This window comes from Gopherus evgoodei, chromosome 6, assembly GCF_007399415.2.
Source record: "Gopherus evgoodei ecotype Sinaloan lineage chromosome 6, rGopEvg1_v1.p, whole genome shotgun sequence".
Lineage (NCBI taxonomy): Eukaryota > Metazoa > Chordata > Testudines > Testudinidae > Gopherus > Gopherus evgoodei.
Window position 1 is genome coordinate 101,743,192 of NC_044327.1, and position 16,120 is coordinate 101,759,311.

Here is a 16,120-nt window from a genome sequence, read left to right on the forward strand (position 1 = left end):
GACACTATTCCTCAGCCTGGAGTCCCCTCCTGCACCCAAACCCCCTCCCAGAAAGAAATTAATATAACGGCTATTTTGAATTAACTATATTCTACGTGTTTTAAAACTGAAATGCAACCACAGAACAGCTTTTTGTTAATTAAAAGGTGTTTAGTATTGTGTTAATAGCCTCGATACCATAATTGTGATCATCTTGTTTAAATTAGGAAAAAAACTTGTATACAGGGGTCCCACAAAATCGAATAGCCCCGGGCCCATAGGAGAGTTAATCCAGCCCTGCTGGGAGTGGGGGTCAGTCAGTGTGAGTGACACTGATACAGTTGCACTGAAAAAAATCATTGCCTTAATTTCCCCAATATGTGGGCTTTGTGAGGATTTATTAATTGATCACAGTAAACTTTAAATATGAGCTGTACAAGTGCTATTCTAATTGTCTCATTGGTGACTGTCAATATTCTTAACTTTCTAGTCCAAGACCTCCCTTAATTTATATCAAGTAGAAACTAATAATTGTTTCAGATTTTGTTTGGATCTGAAAATAATCCACCATGCTATTTTACTAGTAGTTTATGCAGTTCCTGAATCCAGTGTTTAATCTTAATTTTAATATTTTTGTATCTGTGATATATCTAGTATTTTAAACCACCGCTATACATTTTAAATACTATCCTATAAATTGTTTTGTAGAATTCCTTGTGTGGATATCAAATTCGTATGGAATCTCGAACAGGAGAAGCTACTAGATTATTATACTGTACAACAGGAGTTCTGCTTCGGAAACTGCAGGCTGACAATCTTCTTTCAAATATATCTCATGTTATTGTAGACGAGGTTAGCAATTCTCTTCTACTTTGCTTTTGCACAATTGTATCTTTCATAGGAATTATTTGTATTGATACATCAGACTAATTCACTCTTTACATCCTTTTAATTCAAGGTTCATGAAAGAAGTGTCCAGTCTGATTTCTTACTAATCATTCTGAAGGAGATCTTACATAAACGTTCAGACCTGCATTTGATTTTAATGAGTGCTACTGTAGACAGTGAAAAGTTTTCCAGCTATTTCACCCACTGTCCCATTCTAAGGATTTCAGGAAGGAGTTACCCTGTTGAGGTAGGTAAATGTTTCTTTATATCTACCCACACAAATAAGCTCCAGTAATATGTCATCCAGTTGTATCTGCTACAGCAGCAAGAGAAGGTAGTCTTTCATCTGAATTTAAAACCATTTTAGTTTTTTATCTTTAAAAATCCTAAAATGGCATCAGTGGTCCTAAGAACAGAACTCTGTATTTGGATTTACATCATATTTCACCTCTGGCAATTCAGACCATCCACAGAATAATTGAGACCATCCACAGACATTCTCGAACACCATTTTTATTATTGTGCTTTTTTTTTTTTTTTTTTTAATGTGCAGTATAAATGAAAATCAAATTTTGAGTTCCTTCCGTTTCTGTGGCTAGCCCTTTTGTGGCTTGCCCTGAAGCTTGCCATTTTCCTTTGGTGTGTTCTGTTGCGTTAGGCTCTCATGGTGAGGAAAATTTGAGCATTTCAAAATGTCTCTCCTCTTACTATTTATCTTTCACCTTATAATTTTTTTATCAAATACTTGGTAACTTTGAGATGCCAAGTAATGTTAAAGCAATATTTATGGAGTATTCTATGCCAATTGCACGTCAGTACTGACTGATATATCTCTGTTGCTGAAGTAAGTGCACCAGTCATCTAGTATTAAATGACCAACTACATTGATTGGTTACTTGTTATTGTCTTCATTTTTATTTGCGAAAAAAAAGGTAAAATAACTAAAATGCTGCTTGCAGGGTTTCTAATATACCACATTCAGTGCACTAAGTACACAATCCATCACAATTTATTTTTATGATCCAGCATTGTTAAAGCTGTGATACACAAGGACAAAGCCTCTAACGCATCCTTCTTACTGCTTTGTTAATTTGGTTAATTTGGTTTACTGACTTGCTCGGCTTTTTTTAATATGCGTGTAAAGTAATAAAGTAATAGCGTGATTCACTTTCTGTTTCCATATAAATAAGGAAATAAGTGAAAAGGGAAAGATCTCCTCCTTGTGATTTTATTTTTTCTCCCACCCCATCTCACAGACCTCTGGGCTGCTGTTTGGGTATGGGAGTGGATGCAGAAGGGGGTTCCTTAACACTGTTATAGATACTTAACAGTTGTATATTGCTGTATATTTCTTTGCCCTTTTAGAGGAAGGAGCAGAAAAAGGGAATGGCGCTATATGTTGAGGAGCAACATATAGCGCGACTCAATATTTCTGCTGTTAAGGAGCAGCATATAGTTTACTGTAGACGGTAGGATCGTCTTTCTTAGCTAGCGTTGTAGGCAATTCCCTTTTCAATCCTACGAGTGTGTGCTTTAGAAAGACAAAAAAGATGTAAGTTTATTTTTTGTACTTACCCCTCTCAAACTAATTCTGTAGGTTTTCCATGTGGAAAATGTTATTGAGGAAATTGGTTATGTTCTGGAGAAGGACTCTGAATATTGTCAGAAGTTCATGGAGGAGGAAGAGGAAGAAATAACAATAAATGTTACTAGCAAAGGAGGAGGAATCGCAAAGCATCAGGTAAAACATGTATTTTCTGTTTGGACAGTCTTGTTTAAGAACATAACAGTGGCCATGCTGAGTCAGATCAACGGTCCATCAAATCCAGTATCGTATCTTCCAACAGTGGCCAGTGCCAGATTTTTAACAGGGCATGAACATAACAGAGCATCTTATCAAGTGAGCCATTCCCTGTCATCCAGACCTAGCTTCTGGCAGTTGGAAGTTTAGGGACATCCAGAACACGGGGCAGGGGCACAACCCATCTTGGCTAATAGCCATTGATGAAACTATCCTGCATGAACCTATCCAATTTTTTGTTGAACCCAGTTATGTTTTTGGCCTTCACAACGTCCCATGGCAACAAGTTCGACAGGTTGACTCCATTGGATGAAGAAGTACTTTCCTTGAGCCTACGTCCACACTACAGCTTTAAATCGATATTAGTAAAATCGATTTTATAAAACAGGTTTTATAAAATCAATTTTACGCGTCCACACTAGGGCACATTACTTCGGTGGTGTGCGTCCATGGTCCCAGGGTACCATCGATTTCCGGAGCGGTGCACTCTGGGTAGCTCAGTAAAAGAATAGGACCAATAACTTCGATATCCGTCCACACTAACCCTAAATCGATTTAGTAATATCGATTTTAGGGTTACTCCTTTCGTTTAGCTGGAGTGCAGAAATCGATTTTAAGACCCCTTAAAATCGATTTTAAGTGCCTTGTAGTGTGGACGGTTACAGCGTTAAATCGATTTAACGCTGTTTAAATCGATTTAACGCTGTAGTGTGGACCTGGCCTTAAACCTTCTGCCTATTAATTTCTTTAGATGATCCCTAGTTCTTGTATTATGTGACTGGGTAAATAACCCTTGCCTAGTCATCTTTCTCCACACCATTCATGATTTTATAGACCTCTGTCATATCGTCCCTTAGTCAACTCTTTTCTAAAATGCGTAATCCCAGGCTTTTTAATCTCTCCTTGTATAGAAGCTATTCCATACCCCTGATGATTTTTGTTACCCTTCTCTGCACCTTTTCCTATTCTAATATATCTTTTTATGATAAGAGGTGTCCAGACCTGTGCATAGTATTCAAATTTGGGCATACCGTGAATTTGTGTAGTAGTAGTGTATTTTCTGTTCTTTCTCTTTTTTTCTTTTTGACAGCTGATCCATTTGCACAGTGGTATCAAATCATCACAATTAATACAATACTAATTTAGCTATATACAATTATGATATTTCCAATGGTTATGAAACCATATATTCAGCAACTTACTGAGTCATCAACTGAGTGTGTTCTGGTGGCTTCATCAACAATTATTTGCGGCTGCCCTGCTGTCACTATCTTTTTCATGTTGATTCCCAGTTAAATTGTACCTTCAACGTCTTGAGCACACTCCCAACTCTTGATACATTTAAGCAAATACTGGGCAAAGCTCTTGAATATACTCAGGAACAATTCTGCTTAGTTATGAAGATGAACTAAGGGGAGGGGACAGAGAAAAAGTGATGTCCCTCTTCCAAGCTGCTTCCTGCCACTTGGGATGCCAAAATGTTCTGCTCCCCACTTCAAGGTTAGCTCCCCCTAAGTGTGGCTCATATGTCTTACAGGGCTCTGTGGAACTAGTTCTCCTTGGTGGGGCTTATATGCCTTTCTGGGCTTCACTCTTCCCCACTAGCTAGTTGGCTATATGTTGCATGAGAAAGGGAGGAGAATAAGTGGTAGCACTCTGCTGAGCACCACCAGTCACTGCCCAAAATGATAGTAGTTAGGGCAGATCTTCATACATTATGATTGTCCCTCTCCTTTCTGAATGCTTTGATTAGCAGTGAAATAGTTGATATTAGTGGCATTTAAATTATCATTAGACTTTTAAGAACTCTCAGATTATTGACATGGATTATCTACATCAACAGAGCTGTCCCTATCTATCTCCCCGAGAGGTGGTAGGTAGATTGATGGAAGAATTCTTCTGTCATACTAGCACTGTCTACACTGGGACTTAGGTTGGCTTAGCAACGCCGCTCAGAGTGTGGCTTTTGCACACCCTGACCAATGTAGTTAAAACAACCACATTTTCTGGTGTAGACCAGAGCTCAGACAAACATGACTGCTTCAGTTTACATTTAGTTCACGTTTTCATGGTTTCTTTTGCAGCCATAAGGGCAGGAGACTTGTTTGTTACTTTTTAAATTAAAGCACAGGTTCTGGAGCACAGGATAGCATCCTAATAACAAAAAGTACCAGCTTGCCAGGCCTTTGTGAGGTGGTCCGGTGTGGATGGACAAGATGGACCTAATGGAACTTTTTTATTATTATAAAATGGACTATATGGTGTCCATTTTGTACATATTTTGCCTTGCAAGACAATGAAGCTAAAACACTTAAAGGGCATAAATGTCTATGTTCTCCTTTCTTGCATTCCTCTTGCATAAAGTTAATGTTACCAATTTCTTTCCCTTTTAGGAATATATCCCTCTCCAGTCTGGATCAGGTGTTGATTTGGATCCTTACTATCAGAAGTATAGCAATCGTACACGGCAAGCAATCTTCTACATGAATCCCTACAAGATCAACCTTGACCTTATCTTGGAATTGCTTGCCTTCTTAGGTACTTTGTCACTTCCTAAAATGTTTCTGGACTTTTAAAAATTCTTTCAATGCTCACTTTCCTCATATTTTGAGACCTCCACTTTCATGGATTTCTTATCGTTGAGTAATGATGCTTGGTACTAGTAAGGATATTTGATTTCATTCCTATTAATGATGCCTCCTGGAAAGGGCCCAGCTCAGGAATTATAGTAGTATCTCCTGTTTCAAACAGGGAAATGTCAAATAGGATTTTTTCTATCTTTTTAACCAGGTTTCTATATTATATTCCTACAGATAAAAGTCCCCAGTTCAGAAACATAGATGGCGCTGTATTGATCTTTTTACCAGGGCTTGCTCACATCCAGCAGTTATATGATCTCATTTCAGCTGATCGAAGGTTTACAAGGGACAGGTAATGAAAGCATTCTCGTTGAGAAATGTGCAGTGTTCTTGTCTTAGTTTTTAAGACTAGCTGTTTCTGTTATAGGAAAAAATAATTGTATTTAGCACATAACTTACTTTTTTTCTCAAAACACATTTTCTCAATCTGTTTTCATTTTTTTTCTATTTCTCTTTCAAATCTGAGCATAAGTGGTAAATATTTAGGTTCTTTTGCAGTCAAAATTGCCTTATTTTTCCTCCAAATGAACTTATTTGCTTTAACAGTGAAGAGCTTCTGGATATTTTAATTCTGAAATAAAAACTGACACTTTCTTCCTTTTTGCTGCACCTGCCAAATACTATCACCGTAGTTTAGCGTCCAATATAAAATTGCATAAGAAGGGTAGAAACTTTTTTTTTTTTTTTCCACCTATCTCCACCAAACTGGAGACTAACCATATCAAGTATTATTATTTCACACATTTTTTTCCTTTCATATTTTACTATCGTTTATTTTTAGTATTATGTAATCATAAATTAGTAATACAAAGTCTTACTATTATTTATGTGTATTCTCTTTCCTTCCTCTAACCCACCAGCATTACCTCAGGCTTATTTAAACATTTGTTGAATAGTGTAACTTAATTGTTGAATAGTGTCTCCTTCTTTCAGGTATAGGTTAGTAGCTCTGCATTCTATTCTTTCAACACAAGATCAAGCAGCTGCATTTACATTTCCCCCTTCTGGAGTTAGAAAGGTATGGTATGTTTAAAAATGTAAAATAAATCACCATCTTTCTCCCTCTACTTTACATACTTTTTGTGTATATGAATTCTCAAATAGAAAATGTATGAAGTTATACAACCAGGAGTTGTCTTTGAAATTCTCTTGCTGAAAGCAGAGCATTGTACTCTATTAACAAGGGATTCAGGGCCAGATAAGAGTTAACTTCAAAAGATTGTCAAGTCATCATACTAAATCATTTATATAGAACAAAAACATTTAGTTTTTAGTATTTTTTGTTTTACTGTTGTATAAAAAAATGGATTCCTGTCACTTTTAAAAAAAAACTTTTTTAGGAATTTTTTCCCTAGCGGGGTTTTGTACACCTTTATACACACAAGCTTGTGAAATACTATTTTACTTAATGACAAATTGTTCAGTGGAAAGTCAAGCAACCTTTGCAAGTGCAAGCAGAAGTTTATACCAATTATACAATAAAAAACTAGTACAAAAACATGTGAAGATTCCCTGTAACTCTAGCCCTCCCAGATGTTTCTGTAGGGATCACTTTTTATCAAGTTCTCTCCAAATCTGAGTTTAAAGGAATGAAACTTACTGAAGGACTGTTTCCTTAATTCATTTATCTGACGATATGGCTATTTCATTTGCAGATTGTTTTGGCGACCAATATTGCTGAGACAGGTATTACGATACCAGATGTTGTTTTTGTAATTGACACTGGGAGAACAAAAGAAAACAGGTAAGGGATGATCTTCTAAGTCTTTGTGTTGTGTATGGTTTTGGAAATAGATTCCATAGGGGCTTTCCACTAGGTTTGTACCTCTTCAGATCTAGGTTTAAATTCAGGCTTTTGTCAAAAAAGTCAGTTGATTGGTCTAATGATGATGGCCATATGTCCAAATCACAGAACCATGCTACAGCTTGGTACAAGTCTGCTGATTTCAAATGGTGGTGTTGTCAGAGATCCACAAGATCAGTGCTGTGCTCCTAGCTTTATGAACTGTCTCTTGGAGGGGATCCCTTTGGTGTGCCAGACCCCCCAAGGGGTCACACTCTTCTTTTAGAGTAGGCCGTGCAACATTGTCACCTCCTGAGACTGAACCTTTGGGCTTTAGCCCTCCTGCTTCTCACCGTGAGTTCGGTTCAGAGAGTCCAGCTGAGCCAGACTCCTGATAAAGACTTGTACACTCTTCAGGGATTAATGTACTCACCAAATATTACAGTAACACACAGACAGCTTTTCAAAATGATAGGGTTTATTAGTCACTAGAACATAGGATAAGGATATTCTTAGGGTAGCACATTCAGAAACTAAAGTTAAACCATAGTCTGTTCTGATCAGCCCAGAGCCCCGGTCAAGATGTGAAACTCCATTTTCAGGCTCTCTCTCTGTCTGACCTCCTTAATTGGTTCCTAGAGGAGAGAGCTCCCAAGCTTCTGCCAGAGCTCCCACTTATCCCCTCACCTCATACCTCTCAATCTCTTTTTCTGGAACTGAGAACTTTTCTTAGTTTCCCTGCTGAGAGGCAGGGAAATTGGTGAGTCATTGGAGCTTGCATTATGTCTTTGGTCCCCTCGTTTACCTAAGATAGTTTCAACCAGTTCCTTAAGGATTCTTCTTTCCACCAAGACTGGGAGGTGACACCCACCTATGTATCTTAGTCTGTCCTGAGAGCAAATTTAGTCCCTTTTTCATCTCCACTTGGTAACGATGCATCAACTAGGGGAAACTGAGGCACACAGACTTCATAAAAACATTACAAAAATTCCCACTTTGTCACAGTTATGAACAAGAGGGAAATTATTTAGAAGTGATGGAATGCACAACTAGAAGTAGTCGGATAAAATTTTAGGTAGATTACCTTTTCCATAACTTCCTGACACTGAGATGCTGGGCTTTGGTCTACTTCAAATGTACAAAGTACTAGAAAATGTATAGTAAAAAAACAATTCAGCATTGGCAGGAAGATGGACTTGATGAACTAATACAATAGGTCTCTTTCACCTCTGTCGTCTACATTTGATTAATTCATTAATCAGTCATGTGTAAGGCTTATAAAATAGGGCTTTCAAAACCAAGTTTTATAACTTTTTATAATGAGTGATTTTATTTTTAAAAATCAACTTTAAATTAGATGAAAATTTGAATCTGACAGTAGTCCTTATCTGCACATTCTGTGCAAATGCTTTTTCAGGTACCATGAAAGCAGCCAAATGAGTTCTTTGGAAGAGACCTTTGTCAGTAAAGCAAGTGCTTTGCAGCGTCAAGGGAGAGCTGGACGTGTCAGGGATGGATTCTGCTTCCGAATGTACACAAGAGACAGGTACAGTAGCTTTAATGAGCAAGATTTTGTAAGTCAGGCAACTGTTACAGTATTAATTGCAAAAGCCTGTGTTAAAATGCAGTGTAATGGTTGCAAACTAAACTGAAGTGAGGAAATACAAGAGTTTGGGATCTCATAAAAGTACTTACATGATGTGTGTAATATGGATAACTTTATAGTTCCTAGCTTTTTTTCAAATTGAATTTATAGCCTTAATGTTTCTTTAACAGAGGTGACTCAAATTTTTAATTTCCTGTTTAATAATGCTTCAGTTATGATTCTTTTCCCCACAATTTTTTAAAACTGTAGAATTCTGTTTTAAACATCACCATAAATTTGTCCTTGTGTCAGATATAAACAAACCCTAGCTCTGGAATCTTGAAGTTTAGCTCCTTACCTTCCAAATCCATAGATTTAAAGTGGGCTGTCTTTGGATGTGGGGCAAGGGAACTAACTATGATAGGTATCTCTCTCTCTATACATACATACATACATACAGAACTGGAAGGGACCCTGAAAGGTCATCAAGTCCAGCCCCTTGCCTTCACAAGCAGGACCAAGTACTGATTTTGCCCCAGATCCCTAGGTGGTGTGCTCAGAGATTGAACTCACAACCCTGGGTTTAGCAGGCACGTGCTCAAACCACCGAGCTGTCCCTCCCCCCAATAGATTATACTGCTCCATAGTATGGAAAGCAACAATATAACTAAAAACCTAGAATTCCTTTTACTTTGAGGGCTTAGTCACATGCAAAATTTGAAGTTCTTTTATTTGAATTAAGCATGAGCAAAATATTAGAAATTATTTCAAAATAGTGCCCCATTGTCCATCACTATCCTCTCGCTCACACACACACACACACACACACACACACACAGAGTAACGTATGCACATGCTTAGCTCACAAATGGGAAGTATGTTCTACTCACTTTTTACTTTAAAACCCATGGATGTACCCCAAAAAAGAATGTCTAACTGAAAAACAAGCATATGAAAATGAGGGATTGTAATTTAAGATGAGTTGTAACCTTAAGTCAAGGCTTGTTGCACTGAAATTTGTAATACTGTGTGTCTTTATTATTGTGGTATTGCAGGTTTGAAAGTTTCATGGAATATTCTGTTCCAGAAATACTGCGTGTGCCTTTAGAAGAGTTATGCCTTCATATTATGGTACAGTCTTGTTTCTTGAATTCCTTTAGAATCAGCCAGAAGGGTGTGTGTCCTGCTCTAGTGCTACTATTTGGGTTGTGTGGGTCTATGGAGATGTCTGTTTCCTCTCTTAGGCCTGGTCTACACTACACGTTTATACCGAATTTAGCAGCGTTAAACCGATTTAACCCTGCACCCGTCCACACAACGAAGCCCTTTATATCGATATAAAGGGCTCTTAAAACCGATTTTTGTACTCATCCCCGACGAGGGGATTAGCGCTGAAATTGGTATTGCCATGTCAGATTAGGGTTAGTGGGTTAGTGTGGCCGCAATTTGACGGTTTTGGCCTCCGAACGGTATCCCACAGTGCACCATTGTGACCGCTCTGGAAAGCAATCTGAACTCGGATGCACTGGCCAGGTAGACAGGAAAAGCCCCGTGAACTTCTGAATTGCATTTCCTGCTTGCCCAGCGTGGAGTGCTGATTAGCACGGGTGGCCATGCAGTCCCAAATCCAAGAAGAGCTCCAGCATGGACCGTACGGGAGATACTGGATCTGATCGCTGTATGGGGAGAGAAATCTGTTCTATCAGAGCTCTGTTCCAGAAGACAAAATGCCAAAGCATTTGAAAAAATCTCCAGGCTATGATAGATAGAGGCCACAGCAGGGACTCCACATAGTGCTGTGTGAGAACCGTAATGGAAAGCCAAAGAATCAAATGGACACTGAGGGAGAGAGGGAGGGGGGACTGAGGACTCGAGCTATGCCACAGTTCCTGCAGTCTCCAAAAAGTATTTGCATTCTTGGTTGAGCTCCCAATTCCTGAAGGGTCAAAAACATTGTCGCCAGTGGTTCAGGGAATATGTCGTCAATTTAACCCCACCCCCAAGAAAAGGGAAAAAGATAGTTTCTCACCTCTTTTCAGTGTCACCGTATGTCTACTGGATGCTGCTGGTAGACGGGGTGCTGGAGCGCTAAACAGCAGCATCCTCTCCCCTCCCATCACCTCTCCGGTGGCAGACGGTATGGTACAAAATGACTGATAGCCGTCCTCATCATCATCCCATGAGTGCTCCTGGCTGGCCTCGGTGAGGTCAGCTGAGGGTGCCTGGGCAAAAATGGGAATGACTCCCGGTCATTCCCTTCTTTAAGCTTTGTGTCCTGGAGATTCAGTCCTGGCAGATGGTGCAATAGGGCTGGTAACAGTCCTCATTATAGCAGCTGGAGGCTGAGCTTCTCTCCCACCCGCCCCTTCCATGTCTAATGGAGATTCTGGACTATCATAGCAGCGGGAGGCTGTGCTCCTCTACCTCACCACCCTTTAATGAGTAATGGAGATGTCCTGCCTGGAATATCATAGCAGCTGGAGGCTGCCTCCCCCTCATTTTATCTCACTAAAAAGTCAGTGTTTCTTATTCTTGCATTCTTTATTACTTCATCACACAAATGAGGGATAACTGCCACGGTAGCCCAGGAGGGATGTGGGAGGAGGGAAGCAACAGGTGAGGTTGTTGCAGGAGCACCCCCTAGAATGGCATTCAGCTCATCATTTCTGTGGGATATCTGGAGCTCTGACACGGAGCGGCTGTGCTCTCTGGTTCTCTAGTAGACTTGCCCCATATTCTAGGCAGGACTGACTCTATCTTTAGACAAAACATAAAGAAGGGAATGAACTGGGGAGTCATTCCCATGTTTGTCCATGCACCCCCAGCCGACCTCAGCGAGGTCAGCCAGGAGCACCCATGACAGCAGCAGATGGTACAAGATGACTGGTAACCGTCATCACCAATTTCCAAAGCAGCAGATGGTGCAATAGGGCTGGTAACTGTCTCTGCTACCTTGCAAAGGCAAATGAATGCTGCTGTGTAGCACTGCAGTACTGTCTCTGTCAGCAGCATCCAGTACAGATACGGTGACAGTGAAAAAAGGCTAAACGGTCTCCATGGTTACCATGCTATGGCGTCTGCCAGGGCAATCCAGAGAAAAAGGGCGCGAAATGATTGTCTGCCGTTGCTTTCACGGAGGAAGGATTGAGTGACGACATTTACCCAGAATCACCCACAACACTGTTTTTGCTCCATCATGCATTGGGATCTCAACCCAGAATTCCAATGGGCAGGGGAGACTGCAGGAACTATGGGATAGCTATAGGATAGCTATCCACAATGCAATGCTCTGGAAATCGATGTTAGCCTCGGTACATGGATGCACACCGCCGAATTAATGTGGCCGCATGCACTCGACTTTATACAATCTGTTTTAAAAAACCGGTTTATGTAAAATCGGAATAATCCCATAGTGTAGACATACCCTTAGTGGAAAATCCACTATATGTATTCACTTTAAAAAAATCCAGAGCATGTTGCTGGGGGGGGGGGGTAACTAATCTATTAGAATATAATACTATCTAATCTTCAGAATGGAATCATTCACATTTCTTCCCAACATCAATCTGAAGGAAATGGTTTATGAAGAAAGGTCCCTGTTAAAGGGCCAAATCCCAGTCCCTGTCCATATTACAAATATATGGAATGTGCATGAGGGAATAAGCAGAGGGATGGAATCCTTCTTTCCCAACCCAGGAATATGGGGTGCAAGGCATGTGCATATCTTCTACATATAAATTTGGGCTAATAGAGTCATGGCGTTCCAGACTGGCGACCATTCCAGTGGATTGCCACCTCTGTGTAGTTCTGCCGTAAAGGCCAGATTGAAGCTATGCATGATAGGTGCAGAATCCCTTCACTTTCTCTACACTCTGGCCCTCCCTCTACAGTGGAGCCATCCTTATGTCACTGTGTGGGCCTGCTGCAGTCCTGCATCGGGGAAGACTTGGCACGTATGAGGAAGATGAATGAGGGGGATGTGGGAAGAGTGACTGAATAGGCAACATGCCTTCTAGATGTCTTTGCAGCCCATCATTTAAAAAATATCTGTTATCTTTTGGTTAACATTTACCAGATAGGTTTAGATTGAATTGTCTATCCAATTAATCCACAGAAATGCAATCTTGGTTCTCCTGAGGATTTCCTCTCCAGAGCATTAGACCCTCCACAGCCTCAAGTAATCAGCAATGCAATGAACCTGCTACGGAAAATTGGGGCTTGTGAATTAAGTGAGCCCAAACTGACTCCATTGGGCCAGCACCTTGCAGCATTACCTGTCAATGTAAAGATTGGCAAAATGCTTATATTTGGTGCCATATTTGGTTGCTTGGATCCTGTGGTAAGTTGATAGGTATTGCAGTTTTCATCTCGATGGTTATGATAAAAACAATGCTAAAAACCTTGAGACAGTGAATTTCTATGGGTGAATTTCTATGAAATTTGCTTTCTTACAAAAACTCTTGGAATAAAATATAGGAAATGAGGACACAACACATTGAATTAAAAAAAATCACTTGAATGCAATTTTTGGTTAGTGCTCTCGTTCTTATGCTTATTTTTAAGAAAGCAGACTGGTATTTTTATTTATCGATATTCTCCCTCACCCCATCCCTGTGCACACAAAAGAAAGTGGCCAGACTCAGTGCTCTAGTCACTCTTCCAGTTCTGTCTACTAGTGAGCCTATGAAATGCAGTGTTAACATAAACTATCTTCTTCGCAGTTTTAAAGGGACAATGACAATCAAAGTCACATCTGTCTGAAACTTTGACCGACAGTTGTTACAAGCAGTACTTAAGATGGTTATTTTTCAGTTTTACTTTGAACATTTGGCAGCACTTGGGTGTACTCATTTTCAGTCTGTTTTTGTTGTTTCACAGAGCAACAGGGATGAGAAAATACAGTACTTACAAAATCTGAAACACCTTATGATTTATGTTGCACTCAGGTGCTGATGTGGGACCTGAAACTGCTTTTTAAGTTGACAGACTTCAGATTAGTGTCCTTTTAAAATGTATTTAAAAACAAACAGTTCATGGTAGTGTCAATATGCAGCCCACATTCTTCCCTTCAAAAGCAAACCCATTTCACCCGTTTTCACCATATCCAACTACTCAGTGCTGGAAACTGTCCCTTCTTCCCCAGCAAATATAGCAATAGCTTAAATGCAATTTAGATCCTTTGCATCATATACAACTTAATCTGATTCCCCTGTGTAAAACAGAATCCCACTAGTTGCCAAAAAATAGTTAGCAAAATCCAACAAATGGTTGTGTATAGGTTTTGTGTTTAGGGAAAGTTTTATATAATAAAATACTCAGGATGCAAACAAATATTCAATACTTTTTGCACTATAACAGCCTGTAGTTCCCATCTTAAAGACCCAGGAGTGAATCTAACTAACTTTGCAATCCGTTTATCAAAATGCTTCTCTTCACTACTGAAATATTACTTCAATAATTTTCAAGTACCATCACTCAGATATCACTATACTTGATATAGAAACAGAGCGAGAGGAACATCACTATTACAAAATTCTACTAAATCAAGGAACCTACCGTGAAGTGCAGATCTGAGACAAGGATTTGCACTTTATTCTACTATTACACCTGGTCAGGTCTTGTTATGACTCAATCCAACCTTAAAATTATCATTATACAATAGACTCTTTACACTTTTCATGTATCCTAGTTGCCTGTACATAGTAAGAGGAAGCGTGAGCCCTTGGTTGAAAAAAGGAACTAGTAGTTCAGATTCTACGGTTCTAGTCCTATTTGTACCACTGAGTTGGTTTGATTTGGGGCAGGTCACTTATTCTCTGGGTACTTCATTTTACCTATCTATGAAAAGGTATAAAAATACTTACCTGCTTCACACAAGTGTTGAGATTTAATAACTAATGGTGGGAAAGTACTTCTGAAAATATTTCAAGGTGCTATGTAAGTACAATGTCTTCAGTGAATCTTACACTGTAATATACTATATAAAATGCAATCACTCTGTCCTTGTGACTTAATGTGAAGCAAGACAAGGAATATGGTAAGTCTTGTTGAAACAGGAAATCTAGATTTTTATTTATTTAAGTGTGGTAAAAGCCTGAAGCCTACTATTTTAAATTTTGTTTATATTATGTCGTTTATCCTTTAACTTCTTAATATCTTGCTATTGATTACAGGCAACTTTAGCTGCTGTAATGACAGAAAAATCCCCTTTTACTACACCAATTGGTAGAAAAGATGAAGCAGATCTTGCAAAATCTTCCCTGGCATTGGCAAACTCAGATCATCTGACAATTTACAGTGCATATCTAGGGTAAATAATCTTTTCTAAAATATTGAAACTTAAAGCAAATAGAACCTTTTGATTGACTGTCAGTAATGGTGTATCCTTTAAATATTGCTATTAAATACATAATCCTAAATGGTTTTGTACATTTCCTTTTAGAATAGCAGAAATTTCTGATAAGTACTATGCTACTTGAGGATTAATAAATGGCCCAATTGGTTAGTCACTTGGCCTTCTAACACCACTTATGGCAAGCAATGCAGAAGCATACTGCCTGTGGTGTCCTAATGCTTCGGGTATTTCAGTAGCTGTTTTGTAGTGAGCTACACTTTAAAACAAACACACACAAAAAACCCAGCAACTACCTATTAAGGTTACATTCTTCATGATTTTCAGCTAGGAACATTGCCATTCTATCTCCAACTGTCAGAACATACAATCATCTGTCAGTTTATAGAAGAAACACCTTTGTTTATTCATGGGCATCTAATTTTACATGCTGTGAAATGCTTGTTCTCTCCTGATCTCTGGTAGACATACATTACTGACCCAGATGATACCAGTTAGTGTTTTATCATTAAGTCAGTGGAGGATCCTTTGTAAGAGTCATCATCACTTTTTTTATGTATTTGAACTTGGATTCCTCATCTCTTTGTAGATAGCCATCAGTGTTACTTTTGTAATTGTAGTAAACCAAGACTTTTTGTCTAGGTGGAAAAAGGCTCGTCAAGAAGGAGGGTATCGCACTGAAATGGCTTACTGCAGAAGGAATTTTCTTAACAGAACCTCACTGTTAACACTGGAGGTATATCAAGATACAAGCCATGTGATTCTGCCCAGGAAGGATGACTGTTAATTTTCCTCAGAAAATTCAGCATATAACTTTAAAGCAGTGATATACAGTACTCATGTTAGTATACAGACAAGATAACAAATACGGGCAAATAGAATGTTGAGAATCGATGAATAGCTTAGATTCTTATTCAGATTGGCTAAATCTATCCTTTACACTTTTTGAGGTGCAAGCCCCATTGATATACGTGTTTGCCTAGAGTTGCTCTGACAAAGTTCATACTACAGCACTTTATACAAAATAAAACTTGCAAAGTAAAATATTACTTAACAAGGGTAAATAAAATAACACATGGTTAGCCTGTATCAT

General features: G+C 39.0%; 1 protein-coding gene across 2 annotated transcripts in view; it reads left to right on the plus strand.

Annotated features, from left to right (window-relative positions):
* The window catches only part of DHX29 (DExH-box helicase 29), a 37,989-nt gene that overhangs the window by 15,333 nt on the left and 6,536 nt on the right, over window positions 1–16,120 (plus strand). For both annotated transcript variants that reach the window (XM_030566519.1, XM_030566521.1), the window contains 12 exons: window positions 688–831; window positions 938–1,114; window positions 2,465–2,608; window positions 5,062–5,206; window positions 5,482–5,599; window positions 6,241–6,325; window positions 6,963–7,051; window positions 8,508–8,636; window positions 9,731–9,806; window positions 12,790–13,014; window positions 14,849–14,985; window positions 15,670–15,763. In XM_030566519.1, the coding sequence (XP_030422379.1) occupies window positions 688–831; window positions 938–1,114; window positions 2,465–2,608; window positions 5,062–5,206; window positions 5,482–5,599; window positions 6,241–6,325; window positions 6,963–7,051; window positions 8,508–8,636; window positions 9,731–9,806; window positions 12,790–13,014; window positions 14,849–14,985; window positions 15,670–15,763 (1,563 nt within the window). The remainder of the gene's footprint in view (window positions 1–687; window positions 832–937; window positions 1,115–2,464; window positions 2,609–5,061; window positions 5,207–5,481; window positions 5,600–6,240; window positions 6,326–6,962; window positions 7,052–8,507; window positions 8,637–9,730; window positions 9,807–12,789; window positions 13,015–14,848; window positions 14,986–15,669; window positions 15,764–16,120) is intronic.